This window comes from Schistocerca gregaria, chromosome 1 (genome assembly GCF_023897955.1).
Source record: "Schistocerca gregaria isolate iqSchGreg1 chromosome 1, iqSchGreg1.2, whole genome shotgun sequence".
NCBI lineage: Eukaryota > Metazoa > Arthropoda > Insecta > Orthoptera > Acrididae > Schistocerca > Schistocerca gregaria.
In genome coordinates, this window is record NC_064920.1 from 162,094,738 (window position 1) to 162,114,585 (window position 19,848).

The 19,848-nt window shown below is 39.2% G+C and overlaps 1 protein-coding gene across 23 annotated transcripts in view; it reads right to left on the reverse strand.

Annotated features, from left to right (window-relative positions):
- The window catches only part of LOC126335720 (uncharacterized), a 201,009-nt gene that overhangs the window by 118,835 nt on the left and 62,326 nt on the right, over positions 1 to 19,848 (reverse strand). For all 23 annotated transcript variants that reach the window (XM_049999282.1, XM_049999192.1, XM_049999333.1 and 20 more), the window contains 2 exons: positions 17,504 to 17,626; positions 7,205 to 7,333 (listed from right to left, as the gene is read on the reverse strand). In XM_049999282.1, the coding sequence (XP_049855239.1) occupies positions 7,205 to 7,333; positions 17,504 to 17,626 (252 nt within the window). The remainder of the gene's footprint in view (positions 1 to 7,204; positions 7,334 to 17,503; positions 17,627 to 19,848) is intronic.

The following is a 19,848-nucleotide window of genomic DNA, read 5'->3' on the forward strand; positions in this document are numbered from 1 at the left end:
GTGGGATTCTGTGTGACAGTCAAATGACAGTATGTTTGTACGATCATCCTGCATGAATCGTTTCTTAAATGTGAAATTTAAAACTCTAGCTTTCCATTTGCTGTCTTCTACTCCCACAAGACTGTTCAACAAGTGACTAGACAGAAGACATCAACCCACTTAGTGATTTTAAGTCATGGCTGCCAAATATTTAAACAATGATTTACATAAGAATGGAAACTCTGGTAGAAGACAACTTCGGGAAAAATCAGTTTTGCTTCCAGAGAAATATAACCTATCCCTACTGTTATGGAATCTCTACATTACTCAAGCAGTAAAGGAAATCTAGGAGAAATATGGAAAAGGAATTATTGTTCAGGGAGAAGAAATAAAAACTTTAAGGGTTTCCCATTACATTATACAGTGATGTGCCAAAGAAACTGGTACACCTACCTAATATCGTGTAGGGCCCCCACGAGCACACAGAAGTGCCGCAACACAATGTGCCATGGGCTTGACTAATATCTGAAGTAGTGCTGGAGGGAATAGACACCATGAATCCTGCAGGGCATGAATCCTACATTTTCCATGAATCCATTAGAGTATGAGGGGTGGAGATCTCCTCTGAGTAGCATGTTGTAAGCCATCCCAAATATGCTCAATAATGTTCATGAACATGTCACCTGTCAGAGTCATATATACGAGGGTCGGTCAAAAAGTAATGCCTCCCATTTTTTTTCTACTTAAAAAAATTAAGTTAAGTGAAAAATTTGAATTTGGTGCCATTCCTCAAACCTTCTTCTGCAATCCACTGCAGTAGTAACTTTCTGTGTCAACAGGTGGCAGCACAGCAGAAGTTTGTAAGATGGCCGACATCGATGTTCGTTTGAGACAGCGTTGTGTGATTGAATTCTTGAATGCAGAAGGTGAAACGCCCATACGCATTCATGAAAGACTGAAGAAGGTGTATGGTGTTGTGACAGTGGATGTCAGCACTGTTAGACGATGGGTTCGTCGTTGTAAGGAAGCTGAAGGGCAAACACCGTTGACTGACGAAAAGCGGAGCGGCAGGCCGGTGAGTGCAGTGACTCCACACAACATTCAGCAAGTTGATGACATCATTCGTGGTGACCGTCGGGTGACTGCAGATGAAGTGTGTCGCATTATTTCTCTTAGTAAAGGCAGTGTGATCACGATTATTAAACAATTGGGGTACTCAAAAGTTTGTGCACGGTGGGTTCCAAGAATGTTAACCGATCAGAATAAAGAGGCAAGGAAAACAATAGCCTCCCAACACTTGCAGCGCTTCCGTTTGGAGGGAGATGAGTTTCTGAAAAAAATTGTGACCGGGGACGAAACATGGGGGCATTTTTTTGAACCCGAATCAAAGAGGCAGTCAATGGAGTGGCGTCACACAAGCTCGCCGAGGAAGAAAAAATTCAAAACTGTGCGATCGGCAGGGAAAGTTATGGCAACAGTTTTCTGGGATACAGATGGTGTGATTCTGGTTGATTTTTTGGAGCAGGGATGCACAATAAATTCTGTTCAATACGTCACAACCCTCAAAAAACTTAAAGCACGTCTTCAGCGAGTTCGCCCAACAAAATCAATGGCAGATGTTCTTCTTTTGCATGACAATGTAAGACCACACACCAGTCGTCACACCTCTTGACGAGATTGTCAAAATTGGATGGGAAGTTTTGCCTCATCCCCCATACAGTCCTGACCTGGCACCATCAGACTTCCATCTGTTCGGGCCACTAAAAGAAGCTCATCGTGGGATTCATTTTGAAGATGAGGAGGCCATCAAAACATCCGTGCGTCAATGGCTTACGAAGCAGAGCTGTGATTTTTACCGTGCTGGGATACATGCCCTTGTTCAAAGATGGACCAAAACTGTAGAGATGGGTGGAGATTACATTGAAAAATGACAAAATGATCCTCAATGTTGTGGTTTTCAACCTATGTAATTGCATTTAAATTTCCTGACAATTAAACGTAGAAAAAAAATAGGAGGCATTACTTTTTGACTGACCCTCGTACATGTACCAGGGGTCCCACATCACTCCAACTGCACATGCACCACACCATTACAGAGCCTCCACCACCTTGAACAGTCCCCTGCTGGCATGCAGGGTCCAAGGATTCATGAGGTTGTCTCCATACCCATTCACGTCCATCTGAATGATAAAATTTGAAACAAGACTTGTCTGACCAGGCAACATGTTTCCAGTCATCAACAGTCAAATGTCGGTGTCGACAGGCCCAGACGAGGAGCGTCAGGCAGTCATCAAGAGTACATGAGTGGACCTTCGGCTCCAAAAGCCCATATCTATGATTTTTCATTGAATGATTTGTACACTGACAGTTGTTGATAGCACAGCATTGAAATCTGCAGCAATTTGCAGAAGGGTTGCACTTCTGTCACACTGAACGATTCTCTTCTCTTGTCGTTGGTCCTGTTCTAGCAGGATCTTTTTCCGACCACTGCGATGTCAGGGATTTGGTGTTTTATCGGATTCCTGATATTCATGGTACACTCGTGAAATGGTCATATGGGAAAATTCCCACTTCATCACTGCCTCAGAGATGGTGTGTCTCATCACTTGTGCCCCAACTATAAGACCACATTCAAACTCACTTATATCTTGATAAACTGCCATTGTAGCAGCAGTAACTGATCTAACAACTGTGCCAGACACTTTTTGTCTTATATAGGCATTGTCAACCGCAGCACCATATTCTACCTGTTTGCGTATCTCCATATTTGAATACGCATGCCTATACCAGTTTCTTTGGCACTTCAGTGAAATTCTGTTAAGAGACAGCAAAGAAATTGTAAGAAAAGTTGCTTGGAATGGATAGTGTCCTGAAAATTGATTATAAGATGAACATCAACCAAAGTACAGCAATGGATATTGAGTGTACTCGAACTCAATCAGGTGGTCCTGAGGGAATTACATTAGGAAATGTGAAACTAAAAATAGTAGATGAGTTTTGCTGTTTGGGCAGTGAGGTAACAGATTATGGATGAAGCGAAGAGGGAATAAAATGCAGACAAGCAATCGAAAGAAAAGCATTTATGAAAAAGGGGTATTTGTTAACACCTAATATGAATCTGTGGTTTAGGAAGTCATTTTTGAAGGTATTTGCCCGGACTGTAGCCTGTACGGAAGTGAAATGTAGACAATAAGCAGTTAGACAAACAAATGCTTGAACATCTCTCTGTGCACTGTAATTGTATAATCTTGTCTTCACAGACCCTAAGGAAGCAATATATAAGATGTCGTCTATTCCAAGATTGTTTATTTAGTGCCAGTTACTGAAACTTTGTAAGCAGGCTAATGCAACATACTCTCCATCTCCAAGTGTCTGCCACTTCAGGGTTTTCAGTATCTCTGTGATGTTCTCCCTTGAGTCAACAAACCTTTCACTGTATGTAATGCTCTTCTTCACATGCATTCAAAATCCTGTTAATTCTATAGTACGGGCCCCACATACTTGAGCAACATCCTTGAAAGAGTAACACAGGTGTATTGTAAGTTATCCCCTCTGTTGACTGATTGCATTTTCCCATTATGCTACCAATGAATCACAGTCACCTGTTTTATCCACTACTGAGTCAATGTGATCATTGCATTTCATATCTCAGATGACCACTGTTGCTCACATTTGCAGGTATTACCTCTCTACTATCGTGCACATGCTCCCAGGGTGGTGCTAAGGGAGAAACAACTATTGAGACTGAACTCTCTTAAACACCCTCTCAGTCAGAGTCTCTGAGGAAATACATTCGAACAGGCTCTTCTCAGGACCCTCAAGTTTGTTAAATTGGACTTCAATACCAATTTAGCAACTAAACATAGAAAACAAATGTTTAACCAGGACACTGAAAGAACATCAAATTGACATCAACTTACTCCAAGAAACCCACATAGAAGATGGTGTACAACTTCACAGCAGAACAACATTTTCAGGTTTTAAGCTGTTAACTGTTAACAATCATCCTAAATATTGATTGGCAACTGATGCACAAAACGACATTAATAACAACCAAGTCCTATCATCAGCTTCACAGTTACAATTAAAGTGGGGAACTTGATAGCCAACATGTATGAAGTATCAGGATGCAACTGGCCTTCTCCGCCTCTGCCCTCTCCACAACACACAAGCATTGTGGTTGGTGACCTCAATAACCATCATATGCTCTGGGGACATCAAGAATGTGACAAAAATGAGCAAAAACCTGTTGACTGGATAAAAGCAGAAAACCTAAAACTTATATACAATGCAACCTTCTTCTCTGGCCGATGGAACAAAGGCTACACACCTAACATATGCTTATCATACAGTCTCCAAACATGACCAACTAGGTGCAACACAGAGTGCTGTCTCTCCATTCAGAATCGTCCAATAATGCTCCATACAGGATTGTTCATAGCCATCATCCACTCGTACCTAAAACCGAGATGGAACTTTAAGAAAGCCAACTGGTGCGAATTTTCCAAACAGACTCCACACATAAGATGGAAAAAACCACCTTTAACAACCACAACAGATTCACTGGTGTGCTGAAAGGTGCAGCAAAACAAAGCATACCAAGGCATGACTGCAAAGAATGCATTCCTGGATGGATTAAAGACAGGCAAGGGCTTCTCCAGGACCTCGATGACGGTGGTGATCCTGCTACTGCCTCCAACTTTCTACAATCACTACATGAGAGCATACAAAACAGAGTGAAAGAAACCTTAGCTTCCTTGGACTATATTCCTGCAGGAAGGTCTTGTCCTTAATCAGAAAACTGGATACAGCAGGCAACAACACCCAACAACAATGTAACATACACCTGGATGATGTGCCCAATTACACGATCTCTGCCTCTAAGTGAACAAGAGATAAACATATCAAAGAGAAGTTAAACATCTCTTAAAAGTAAATATCATTTGGGTTCACAAACATCTGAATTTTCCATCCCTTTTCAATTGGACAAGAAAATAGAATCCATAAAGCACATGAAACCTCAAAAGGCAGCAGGTGTTGATAGTATTTACCCTGAGTTTCTATTACATTGTGGTCCTGCTAGTGTCAAGAGGGTGGACACCTTCCGTTACACATCTTCGACTCAGAAGAAAACAATGATCATTTCTGTACTAAAACCAAACAAGGATCTGCCAAAAGTTGAAAACTATCACCCCACTGCCACCCTTAACGTCACATTCAAGTTCCTGAAGAGGCTCTTTCAAAACAGAATCTTGTCAGCCATCAACAAACACATCCCCATAGAGCAAGTTGGCTTTTGACCAGGAAGAGGATGTGAGAAACATGTGCCAGCAACAGCAACTCATATCAAAAATGGCTTTGAGAAGCAGAAGGTAAACATGAGGTCTTCTTAGTAAGTACGTAAGTAACTGCAGTCTATGATACCATCTAGTGTGAAAGACACCAGCTCGAATTCATCAGTGTCACTTCGCGCCCGGAACTAACCCTCTAACTGGAAACATAGTGAACAACAGATAGTTCCAGGTTTCTCATAGAACTTCAACAGCAGAGATCACAAAATAAATGATGGTATTCTGTTTTGGTCCCACTTCTTTTAATTTATAAACATACGACCTGCCAGAAACAAAGTCCAGGGAATTCATTTACTCTGATAATATTGCTCTGATCACTCAGGATCAAAGGTTTAGGGAAGCTGAAGCAACACTAATATCAGACCTGAAGATGCTGGATGAATACTTCAAACAGACCTCTCTCCAACAAAATCCTCCTACAGAATAAACAAGCAAACTACAAATCCACCATCACATTTAGAGATCAGACTCACCAACAGTGCAACACTCCAAAATATCTAAATCTCACTCTAGACAGATCTTTGTTATACAAAATGTACGTTCGGAATGGGGCAACTAAAATGAAAACGTGGAACAGCATAATCCAGAAGTTAACAGGAACCACCTGGGGTACCACTACAACAGTTCTCAGATCATCAGCTCTAGATCTTTCACACTCAGTCACAGAATACTGTTCCATCTGACTAAACAGTGCTCACACTAAAGTAAATGATATGCAGCTCAATCAAACAATGCACCTCATCCCAATCCATATAACCTGGGAGCTCTAGGAACTCGAACTCTAAAGATTTTTCAAGATATCCTCTGGCAGACCAGAATTCTGCAGAAGCTCCACCATTTTTCTGCCACGTAACAGAGTTTTATCACATTTTAGGCATTAGTATATGCTATCATCGAACAATGATGCCATTTTGCTGTCATGTTCAGTAGCTTTAAGAACAACTGTGGCATTTCCATGGTCAGCAAAATGGCTTTGTTGTTGAAGGATGGCATATACAATTGCCTAAAACAGAACTCAACTCTGTCATAAGCTGAAAAACAGTATGCCTATGGAATATCACCTCAGTTGTGCAACTGGATTCATGATTTCCTGTCAGACTATTCATGTCAATGCTTCAGCTTCCTCTAGACTTCATCGAGGCAGTGAAAAATTCAGAAGTGAAAGAAGAGTCAGGCAGGAATACATTCTATTAGCACACCAGCTCTCAGTAGACCACGTGGAAGTTTCTGGATCCTTACACTGAGAAAACAAAGAAAGAATACCTCATGGAACATATGTGAAAGATCTTCGTTTCACTGGTGATATTGTACTGTTTGCCTCTGGTGCAGATAAACTTTAACAACAAATGGAACAATTTAATAAAGCAAGTTTGAAAGTAAGGCTACTACAGGTTTGGGTATCTGTAGTTCTGCAGCATTTACAGCAGCTGATGAATAAGGTACTGTATGGGTTGAAGACATACATGCAGTAACTTGTGTGGAAACCCACAGCAGCCACCTTCTTGGGAATACTGAATGCAGAATGTCTCAACAGCTATGTCGCTGGCTGCCTGCACACAGTAAACTATCAGTCTTTCTTGATTCACACTGATGACTCTTGATAAGTCTGTAACTATGTGGACAAGGTGACAAACAGAGAGATGGTGGGTTGGCACAATATGTGTATTATTGAAACTTGTAGTTGGGAAGCCATTGGTAAACATTATTTACTTGTTATTTGCACATTTCTGTTCCTTGTGGACCCAGTGCCTACATTACCTCATAACTAGCATGTGTGCCCTTAGATAAAATAACCAATTATAGTATGTAACATAAAAATTGGATACTGAATACAGAGTCTACATACATTACCTTCTATCATTTCATATTATTACCTTTCTTCCTCTTCACTGGCGTGTCAACATTCTGATCAGCAGTATCTATTTCGAATTTCCTTATACATTGAGCAAGCAGTCTGCGCTTTTTGAAAATAGGGGATAACTCGTCTTCTTCATATTTATACCCTGAGAAGAAAGATTGTAAATGCAATTAGAAACATTTTTAACTACCCAAATGTATAACTCTATAGCTAATTATAATAAACACTGCCCACTCACAAAATTTTGTATGTACTATACAGGGTGGTTCAGGAAGAATGTCACATAATTTGTGAGGTGATTCTATATGTGAAAATAAACCACAAAAGTCCTATGAAGATGTGTCCAGTTTTCGATCATTACTCAACTGGAGTGGATTGAAGAGTACAATATCCATGAATGATTATAAAGACAAGTATGAATATTACTTACCAAAATGTTGTGTAGGTGCTGTGGCGGACAGAATCATGGTGGAACAGATAACTGATCCATCCTACAAGAGGTTTGGAGGTCCTACAACAGATGGCAGCAATGTGACGTCACACTGAGGCAACAGCTGCAAGCTTACCCAGTGTGCAATTGTGAGCTGGATCAGTGAACAGTCATGAGGCTGTGTGCATGTTTTGCTTGGGTGGCACTTAATTGAGCAAAGTCCATTGTGTACGGGTACTTTCATGGCAGTGCCCATGAGGCTGAGACAGACTACCAGAGACGTTTTCCTGATCAACGAACCCCTGCGTCAGGCTGTTTCCCAGGATTTTTCAAACATTACATGAATCTAGAACACTACCCGGTGTACATGTAACATCAGAACATGAGGCCATCCAGTCAACTGAGGAAAGGGAAGACATCATTGCAATGGTACACTGGAGTCCATCATCAGTACATGACCCATTAGCTATCAGTTTGATATTCTACAAACACAAGTGTGGTGTACATTACATTCCAAGGGTCTGTACCTGCTCCATGTTCAGCTCATGCAACATCTGCATCCACGTGACTCAGTAAGCAGACAACAATCCTGTGAATGGTTGGCTGTACACAGAGATGTTGTGCAGTACACTCCATTTAAAGATGAGGCTACATTTACATGCAATGGTATCATGAACACCCACAATTCTCATACATGGACGATGGGGAACCCACATGATACTAGGGAAACAAGACACCAAGTTAGGTTCTCAGTGAACACTTTGTGTGGCATGACTGATGACCTGGTGACAGGACCTTTTGTTCCTGCCAAATTGCATGACAGCAACAGCATAAGACATTTCCTGGCAGGAAACCCACCTGCATTTTTGGAAGACATGACATCAGAGCAACAATGGAAAAGGTACTTGTATCTTGATGGCTCACCTATCCACTGTACCTGACAAGTATCCCAGTATCTGAATAATACATTCCCTCAATGGGGAATGGGCTTTGATGGATCCATTTAACTGACCTGCCAGATCACCTGACCTAACCCTATTACACTTCTGTTTATAGGGTTGGTTAAAGTAGGACTTGTACGCTACAAAAGTGGATGGATACACAGAAGAATTTGTCACTCATGGCATCAATGCTGTTGCCCACATTAAAGTCCACCATATGATGTTCAACATACAATACAATACACCCTCCAATGCATTGGCAAGTGCATTGAGACAGGTGGGGAACTTTCCAAATACCTCTTGCAGAATGGATCAGTCATATGTCCCACCATTATTCTGTCCACCACACAGTGCCTACACAGCATGTTGGTAAGTAATATTCACATTTGTCTTCATAATCACACGTAGATGTCGGTAGGCTTCAACCCACTCCAGTTCATTAATGATCAAAAATTGGACACATGTTCCTAGACTTTGCTGATTAATTTTCATTCGTAGAATCACATCACAAGTTATGTGACATTCCTCCAGAATCACCCTGTCTGTGGCTTTACTGACTTGTTATTGTGTTGTTATGACAGAATTGGTTGATTAAATGGAGAGACTACAGCTCTATCATCAGACAAAAAAATTATAGTTGGGTACATGATTCACGGCACATACTGTTCCCTGTCTCCTTCAGTGTCATACGAACAGCTGTCTGTCATTTCCTGGTATTTGTGACTTCTTGTCCTCCTTTTATTCTTCTTCTTCCTTCTGTTCTTTTCGAGTGTCATTTCCTATGCATTGCTCTGTCAGATATTTTCACATAGTTTAGACTTCTGTCCATGATGAATCTGACATTATTTGTCCTTTGCACAACTCAGTTGTTTATCAAATTTTATATTTTAATTGCTTCTCCAAAGTGACAAAGTATCCCTCAGAGACAAAATCTTCATCAGATCTAAAGAAGATAAGTTCGCTGGACAAAATCTCAGGCACACTCTTAAAGTACACCAGTCACTTTCTAATGCTGTATATGGCATTGAAATGGTACCAGGTTGTCATGTTATTCTGAACTGCTTATGTAAGTCATGGCAGTGAAGTAATGTGACTTTCGGTTTCAAACCTGAAAGGAATTGCTGTTACCAGTGAATGCAGCTCCATCTCAACCAGTTTCCATGTGAATATTGCAAAGGGAAAGATGCACAGTGGACATTTGGAGTTAGGTATCTCAAAAAAAGGCCACTGCTCACACTATCACACAAAAAGTTGCACATCTACAATGTGCCAAAAAACACAGAAACTGGATACGAGTTGACTGGAGGCACATGACATATTTCAGTGAGATATGATTTTCCCTCTCTTTAAATTAGGCAAGGAATCAGGCGTGATAATTGCTCATTGAGGTGTTTAATGTGCAGTGTGTGTGTGGGGATGGGGGATGGGGGGGGGGGGGGGGGGGGGAGCTGTACTTCATGCTGGAAGTAACTGTGTGAAATGACTCCAGGTTACAGTGAACATGAACCAAGATGTCCATTTCAATATTTGCAGTGACCAAGTGTTATCCATTCAGGGTGGCTACTCAAACTTGGAAATGAAATTCGCTGAGAATTCCAAGTGTGGGGAGGAAGATGGTGTCGAGAAAGTGCTCCTGATAAATTAATGGTGAGCACCAAGAGGGGGAGGGGGGGGGCAGCATGCCACAATAATGGCTTTTTTCCCCTCTCAACTGAGCTATATACCAGCTACAAGCAGCAGTTCAACGATACCTTTTTTAAGCATCAATAATTTATACAGAATAATATTCACTTCAAAATATTAAGTATTTTAAAATTTGTGATTTATTAAACTCAATAAAATTAAATTTCAATGCTAGGTTAAAACACAGAATTCCCTGAGATTTTACGAAATCCCTAAAATTCCCTGAGATTTTCCTGATTTCTCCAGGTGAAATATAATCCTCTGAGAATCCCAGGTTTTCCAGAAGAATCACTACCCTTCCTTTCTTCTCCACAATGGACATCACAGTCATAAATTTATTAAATGAATGCAGCATTTTGTGATGGTTCTATTGTGTCCTTTTATACACAGTTAAACAATAGAAAATGACTTAAAAATCCAAAACCAGTTGTGGAATAAGAGAGAAGGCTACATACATACAGTCAATGCTGTTCTGGCTGGAGCAGCTGGAGATAGCGATCATGTGTGTGTGAGGTGCGCTTGCTTGTGTGTGTGTGTGTGTGTGTGTGTGTGTGTGTGTGTGTGTGTGTGTATGTGTGTGTGTATGTGTGTGTGTATGTGTGTGCGTGTGTGCGCCATTTGTGTCATCTTTACAGTGAGTAGCAATCTATTCTTTTCATACTATTTGACTGAAGAACTTCCTCATTTTGATGAGACTGGAGGAGTAATCTGTTTCACTTGCTAAAAACAAATAACAGTCAAGATCACAAAAATATTTCTTTATTTAAAACAACCAGTTTCAACAGACCCTGTTGTCATCTTCATGTCTTAAAAAACCTTTTTGTTATGAAAAGTGCTCATTTTACATTCAACCTCACACAGAGTTGTCATGTCAATAAAATCATCAAATTACAAAAGGACCAGCATACATTGAACACATTTCATAACAAAAAAATTCTTTAAGACCTGAAGATGACAGCAAAGTGTGTCGAAACCACTTGTTTTAAATAAAGAAAAATTTATGTAATCTTGTCTGTTGAATGTTTGTAGTTTCATAATATTGTTGATATCCCAATCAGGACTTCCCAATATTTGAGTTTTGGGAGAATGTATGCAATCAAATGGATTAGCATACAAACGTAGCCAAAACTGGCAAAATAAAGGATCAGTATCATTCCAGGCAAAGATTACGAAGTATGTGACAGTAATTAAACTGGAAACACTAAGCAGATCTGAATGCCTAACACTGAGTAAAACAGATGAACAAGAAGAACTGGGAAAGAAAGAAGGGAAAAATTTTGGGATCAAATCTTTGAAGTTGTATTGAATAATATTATTTCTTCATTTTTTTCTTTTCTTATACATACGCAATACGTAAACTGAATGAGTTATAGACACCGCCAAAGGGAAATTAGTGAGTTATTTTGTGGCAAGGGTAAGTTTTGATACAACGTTAAATATCTGTGTGAAACAAAGTAAGAAGTTGAAGTTGTATTGAATCATATTATTTTTTCGCTCTTTTCTTTTCTTACCTTCATTTCTGCCCTTTGTCCAGTTCCTGTCTTTGTTCTTTTGTTGTGTTTATGTTCAATATATTCCATTTTCTCATACGATTCTTGTAGTCTAGTTATAGCTGCAATTTTGTGAACTGTTTCTATTATTATGTTTGCATGTTTTGTGCTTAGAAATTATTACAATATCGTCAGCAAAAGCGAGAAACTTCACACTGAATCTTACTCTTCTTTATCCTATATGGAATCCTTCGATGTATTTCTCTTGTAGTTCTTTATCCTACTCTCTCATGATCTAGTCTAAGACCAGATTGAAGAGAATCGGTGAGGGCCCACCACCCTGCTGACCTCCTGGTTTGATTCTGAAGGGTTCAGAAATTTTTCCTACGAATTTAACTTCTGAAGTTGTGCCTGTAAGCATCTCTTTGGCAAACTGTCTGGTGATTTTGTCGATAGTTGCTTCTCTCATCATTAGGAATGCTGTCTGTCTGCCTATGGAATCACAGGCTTTTTTTAAAACTAATGAATGTGAGAACTGTCTTTGATCCTGAGGATTGTTTTAAAATTAAAAATTTGCTCCACATTTGATCTACTTTTTCTGAACACCACCCGGTACTTGCTAACTGTGTTTTGCTTAGTCTTCTACCTCATTCAGTAGAGCTTCGGATATAATTTTGTTTGTGAATAGAAGCAGAGATATGCCTTGGCAATTTTTGATGTCTGTGCTATCTCCTTTCTTATGCAGCAGATAGACTATAGTTGTCCAGTATTCGTTCTTTCTCCCAACAAACTTTAATAATCTCATAAATTGTTTCAGCTGCCTGCTTCCCTCCCAGTTTCCACACCTCAGCTACTATACCATCTTCATCTGGTACTCTGTTGTTTCTCAGCTGGCCAAAGTATTATTTAATATGATGCAATGATGGTTTTCCCTTTGAGACAGAAAATTAGTCATTAGTTGGTTCCTTGCCATTTAGAAAATTCTTAAAGCATTTTGATACTAACTCACAGTTGTCTTTGTTACTAGTAATCAGATTGCCTGTTGAATCTTTGAAGTTGTATTGAATCATATTACTTTTTAGTTCTTTTCTTTTCTTATACATATGCTATATGTAAACTTAATGAGTTATAGACACTGCCAAAGGTAAATTAGTGAGTTATTTTGTGGCAAGGATAAGTTTTGATACATCGTTAAATATCTGTATGAAACAAAGTAAGAAATATGCTCTTCGATTTATTAATTCCTGCATCTTCACTCTTTTGTTTTGATAAGTGGTAGCGTACGGACATATGCTTGGATCTGTTGTACCAGCATTATTAAAAATGTGTATTTCAACCCTTCATTAAAAAGTGTTATAATAAGTTATTAGAAAAGCAATAGTTATTTGCACTATTAAGAGGTCAACTCCTATCTGTTCACCATTTCACTCACTGTCGTGATCCTGCATCAAGGTGCAGACAAGAAGAATTTATGTGGTATCCAGAGAAGCGTTCCTGTATTGACATTGTAACAATCAAGGCTAAACACAATGAAATTAATGAGAAGCAGAACATAATGCAAATTACGTTTATTGACCTTGAATGTCTTGATATTAAAGGTCTGCTGATACTGGTATCAGTTAAATTACAAATTACCTTCAAACTTCTTTCAACTATTCTTTCCAATCAATTTTTCCAATTATTCAAGCAATTATTACTCCATTTCCATTACCACATAACTATTCAAAATGAACATTCACCAGATTGTTTCCTCAATATTTATTATTTGAAAACTTTGTAGAAGTCTCTAGTGTTCTATAGTCTGACATTTGTGTCTATTCCTTCAGTCATTTTGTATCATACCGTCATTTCTCTATTTGAATTATTATTAGTAGCATTACTATTTTGAATATAATAATTCCAATCCCAAAGAAAGCAGGTGTTGACAGATGTGAAAATTACCGAACTATCAGTTTAATAAGTCACAGCTGCAAAATACTAACGCAAATTCTTTACAGACGAATCGAAAAACTGGTAGAAGCCAACATCGGGGAAGATCAATTTGGATTCCTTATATTGGAACACGTGAGGCAATAATGACCTTACGACTTACCTTAGAAGAAAGATTAATGAAAGGCAAACCTATGTTTCTAGCATTTGTAGACTTAGAGAAAGCTTTTGACAATGTTGACTGGAATACTCACTCTAAACGTGGCAGGGGTAAAACACAGGGAGCGAAAGGCTATTTACAATTTGTACAGAAACCAGATGGCAGTTATAAGAGTCGAGGGACATGAAAGGGAAGCAGTGGTTGGAAAGGGAGTGAGACAGGGTTGTAGCCTCTCCCCGATGTTATTCAATCTGTGTATTGAGCATGCAGTAAAGGAAACAAAAGAAAAATTCGGAGTAGGTATTAAGATCCATGGAGAAGAAATAAAAACTTTGAGGTTCGCCGATGACATTGCAATTCTGTCAGAGACAGCAAAGGACTTGGAAGAGCAGTTGAATGGAATGGACAGTGTCTTGAGAGGAGTATATAAGATAAACATTAACAAAAGCAAAACGAGGATAGTGGAATGCAGTCGGATTAAGTCAGGTTATGCTGAAGGAATTAGATTAGGAAATGAGACACTTAACGCAGTAGATGAGTTTTGCTATTTGGGGAGCAAAATAACTGATGATGGTCGACATGGAAAGGATATAAAATGTAGACTAACAATGGCAAGGAAAGCGTTTCTGAAGAAGAGAAATTTGTTAACATGGAGTATAGATTTAAGTGTCAGGAAGTCATTTTTGAAAGTATTCGTTTGGAGTGTAGTCATGTATGGAAGTGAAACATGGACGATAAATAGTTTGGACAAGAAGAGAATAGAAGCTTTCGAAATGTGGTGCTACAGAAGAATGCTGAGGATTAGATGGGTAGATCACATAACCAATGATGAAGTATTGAATAGAATTGGGGAGAAGAGGAGTATGTGGCACAACCTGACAAAAAGAAGGGACCGGTTAGTGGGACATGTTCTAAGGCATCAAGGGATCACAAATTTAGCATTGGAGGGCACTGTGGAGGGAAAAATCGTAGAGGGAGACAAAGAGATGAAGACACTAAGCAGATTCAGAAGGATGTAGGTTGCAGTAAGTACTGGGAGATGAAGAAGCTTGCACAGGATAGGGTAGCATGGAGCGCTGCATCAAACCAGTCTCAGGACTGAAGACCACTACAATAACAACAACACTATTTTGCCAAGCAATATGGGTGGGGTGATAAAACAAGTTGCCAACAGAAGTGATCCTCATTGATTTACATTTGTTGCATCTACTTTGGGAAATTAACCACACATGATCACAAATGAATTACGTATTTCATGTAGTACAGTGGAGGGCATCATAGCCATACAGTTGTTATACTGGAAGAACTTGTCTGTTACAGGAGGGGTATGGAAAAATGGCATATCCTAACATGGAGTTCAATCTTGCACCCTCCCCACAGAAGGTTTGGACTTTGATCTTGATTTATGAAGACCACCAATGGAACATTTAGTATTTAACTATCGCTATAATTAGAGATGATAACAGCATATTCCAATTGCATGCAAATATTTGTATATTCCTTGACAGGAGTAGAATGCTGACAATACCAGTTTCAAATGTTATTTGATGTAACAGAATGCGTAGAACACACACCAGCAACTGTCACTTTATTTAAGAATCAGTGGTGCTTGTTTCTAAATTACAAATTCATTAGATGCCCCTAATGCTTTTACAAAAACACATGGGACCTATATTTACAGGTGAGTAGCCCTAGGAAACATATCATACGTGTTGACCTAACACCCAAGCTGTATAATGATAAATTTGCAAAATTCAAAACTCATAATGGAGTTTCTCAGTGAAGTGATTCCACACCAAATTGTGGCTGTTTCCTGCTGTACATAATAAACATTCTGTATACATCACAGTCATGATATTTTCAGGTTGACATATTAAGATGCAGACAGGCACAATTAAAAGACACTTACACATACACTTTCAGCCATAGCCTTCATCAGAAAAAGAGAGAGAAATACGCACCACTCATTCACACACACACAAGTGCACCTCACATACACATGATGACCAACTCTGGCACCCCCAAGCTGCCGGAATTGGTGGTCATGTGTGCATGAGGTGTGTTTGATTATGTGAATGAATGGGGTGTGTTTCTCTTTCCTTTTCTGATGCAGTGGGACACGAACCACCTACACATCATATTTTTCCTCACGAATTGGTAATGCTACTCACTGTGCTAAACCGACCACAAGACCTAGATGACTAATGGTAGCATCTTAGATCTCCTGAAAGTTTTAATCATAGCTATGTTACTAACTGAAATTTAATTATGACAAAATGTACCAAGAACTATGGATTTTGTCATGGATCCTCAATGTGATGTTGCCTTCAAATAGCATACGACATTTCTCTTTATTACAACAAATCATACAATTAACTATGGGTTTTGGAGAGATGCTCAATTTTCTGCTCAGAAATGGCATGCCTCACGACATTCTACTACATGGATATGGCATGCATGTGACATGGGTGGCCATCTCAGTGGGCAAGCTTCATATACGCATTCAGAATAATATTGTTCTGTGTGTTTAGAAAGACTGCCCAATGTGCTATTCCACGCCATGGTGCTAAAATGCTCAATTTATGAAAGCATGGTCCATGTGCCAACAGCTTAGGCTTTTTCTATCTTGTAGCCTTTAATATTGTGGTAAATGGATGTCTCTTGTGAAGGGCTACCTCAATAAGTATACCAACAATCCTGTGACTGCCTGTGCACAGTAAAATAATCTTGAATGAAAGCCAATCTTTCAGGCTATTTTGGCTCAATCAAAGCAAGATGCTCCTTCAATACAAATAAATGGTATTACTTCATGATTTATAGTGTAAGAAAATGTCTCCTACCTTGTCTTTTTTATTTGCATTCTGTATAGTAACTCCCTGCCTTCATTTCCAAAGAAGCCTCTGTCAGCTCTTTTGTCTTCAATCCTTGCCTACTCATTCATTTTTGTTCTGTATTATATTTACTTCAAAGTTTGTCCCTCTTACAGTCCATCATTTATTTTTACCCATTTGCTTTAACAACAGGAAAAAAATTCACAAAAATGAGTTAACCACTGCTGTTGGTCTGCTGTGAACATATGCAGAGCCCATATCTTGTGCAGACCTTCTGATATCCCAAGGACCATTCCATCATGAAATAAATTGTTGGGACACAGTGTTTGACAAACCTGACTACCATGATTTAGATTTCCCATAATTCTCATACATTAGGTCAGGCATATGCCAAGATAGTTTCTTTAAGAAAGTCACAGAGGAATTTATTTCCTTCTCTTGATCAAATAGGTAGTATATAATAACTATGGTGTGTGTCAACAGGACACAAAACTTTTAACTGTCATTCAGAACGATTCTCTCAATACTAATCTTTGGCTACATCTCCAAAGACCACTGTGATGATGAGATATTATTAAACTCTTCATCCATCCACTGCATGTGGCAACTGTAATTGATACCTTAGAGGTTACATCCAGTACAACATATTTACCTGGAGATGTTTCCTTGACTGTTAGTAGTGTTTTCCTGCTTGTATCTTCCAGCAGATCTACATAATTAACAGAAATACGTGGAAATACATGTACCATCTGTCTTGAATCTCTTCTTTCTATACAAAGTCTGCCAACACACACACACACACACACACACACACACACACACACACACACACTTGTTTATTTCATAATTACCTTCTTGATGGTTCTGTTGTGATTGAGTATCATGCAGATGAGACCAAGTAAAAATGGCAGTATTTGGTTTCCCACTGGCATCCACTGGAGACTCTTTCTGGCACTTGCTGGATACATGGTCATCTGTAATTGATACTGAATTTGGACTCAAGTTCTGTAAGAATTAGAATTAAAAATGAAGATATAGGAGATCAAATATCATTACTGTGAACAAGACTTCTGGTCAGGTGACTACAGGGTTATAAACACAAAATCAAATAGGGGTAATGCAGGAGTAGGTTTAATAATGAATAGGAAAATAGGAATGCGGGTAAGCTACTACAAACAGCATAGTGAACGCATTATTGTGCCCAAGATAGATACGAAGCCCACACCTACTACAGTAGTACAAGTTTATATGCCAACTAGCTCTGCAGCTGATGAAGAAATTGAAGAAATGTACGATGAAATAAAAGAAATTATTCAGATAGTGAAGGGAGACGAAAATTTAATAGTAATGGGTGACTGGAATTCGAGTGTAGGAAAAGGTAGAGAAGGAAACATAGTAGGTGAATATGGATTGGGGCTAAGAAATGAAAGAGAAAGCCGCCTAGTAGAATTTTGCACACAGCACAACTTAATCATAGCTAACACTTGGTTTAAGAATCATGAAAGAAGGTTGTATACGTGGAAGAACCCTGGAGATACTAAAAGGTATCAGATAGATTATATAATGGTAAGACAGAGATTTAGGAACCAGGTTTTAAGTTGTAAGACATTTCCAGGGGCAGATGTGGACTCTGACCACAATCTATTGGTTATGACCTGTAGATTAAAACTGAAAGAACTGCAAAAATGTGGGAAATTAAGGAGATGGGACCTGGATAAACTGAAAGAACCAGAGGTTGTACAGAGTTTCAGGGAGAGCATAAGGGAACAATTGACAGGAATAGGAGAAAAAAATACAGTAGAAGAAGATTGGGTAGCTCTGAGGGATGTAGTAGTGAAGGCAGCAGAGGATAAAGTAGGTACAAAGACAAGGGCTGCTAGAAATCCTTGGGTAACAGAAGAAATATTGAATTTAATTGATGAAAGGAGAAAATATAAAAATGCAGTAAATGAAGCAGGCAAAAAGGAATACAAACGTCTCAAAAATGAGATCGACAGGAAGTGCAAAATGGCTAAACAGGGATGGCTAGAGGACAAATGTAAGGATGTAGAAGCTTATCTCACTAGGGGTAAGATAGATACTGCCTACAGGAAAATTAAAGAGACCTTTGGAGAGAAGAGAACTACGTGTATGCATATCAAGAGCTCAGATGGCAGCCCAGTTCTAAGCAAAGAAGGGAAGGCAGAAAGGTGGAAGGAGTATATAGAAGGTTTATACAAGGGCGATGTACTTGAGGACAATATTATGGAAATGGAAGAGGATGTAGATGAAGACGAAATGGGAGATACGATACTGCGTGAAGAGTTTGACAGAGCGCTGAAAGACCTGAGTCGAAACAAGGCCCCCGGAGTAGACAACATTCCATTAGAACTACTGACGGCCTTGGAACAACCAGTCCTGACAAAACTCTATCAGCTGGTGAGCAAGATGTATGAGACAGGCGAAATACCCTCAGACTTCAAGAAGAATATAATAATTCCAATCCCAAAGAAAGCAGGTGCTGACAGATGTGAAAATTACCGAACTATCAGTTTAATAAGCCACGGCTGCAAAATACTAACGCGAATTCTTTACAGACGAATGGAAAAACTGGTAGATGCAGACCTCGGGGAGGATCAGTTTGGATTCCGTCGAAATGTTGGAACACGTGAGGCAATACTGACCTTACGACTTATCTTAGAAGAAAGATTAAGAAAAGGTAAACCTACGTTTCTAGCATTTGTAGACTTAGAGAAAGCTTTTGACAATGTTGACTGGAATACTCTTTTTCAAATTCTAAAGGTGGCAGGGGTAAAATACAGGGAGCGAAAGGATATTTATAATTTGTACAGAAACCAGATGGCAGTCATAAGAGTCGAGGGGCATGAAAGGGAAGCAGTGGTTGGGAAAGGAGTGAGACAGGGTTGTAGCCTCTCCCCGATGTTATTCAATCTGTATATTGAGCAAGCAGTAAAGGAAACAAAAGAAAAATTTGGAGTAGGTATTAAAATTCATGGAGACGAAGTAAAAACTTTGAGGTTCGCCGATGACATTGTAATTCTGTCAGAGACGGCAAAGGACTTGGAAGAGCAGTTGAATGGAATGGACAGTGTCTTGAAAGGAGGATATAAGATGAACATTAACAAAAGCAAAACGATAATAATGGAATGTAGTCAAATTAAATCGGGTGATGCTGAGGGAATTAGATTAGGAAATG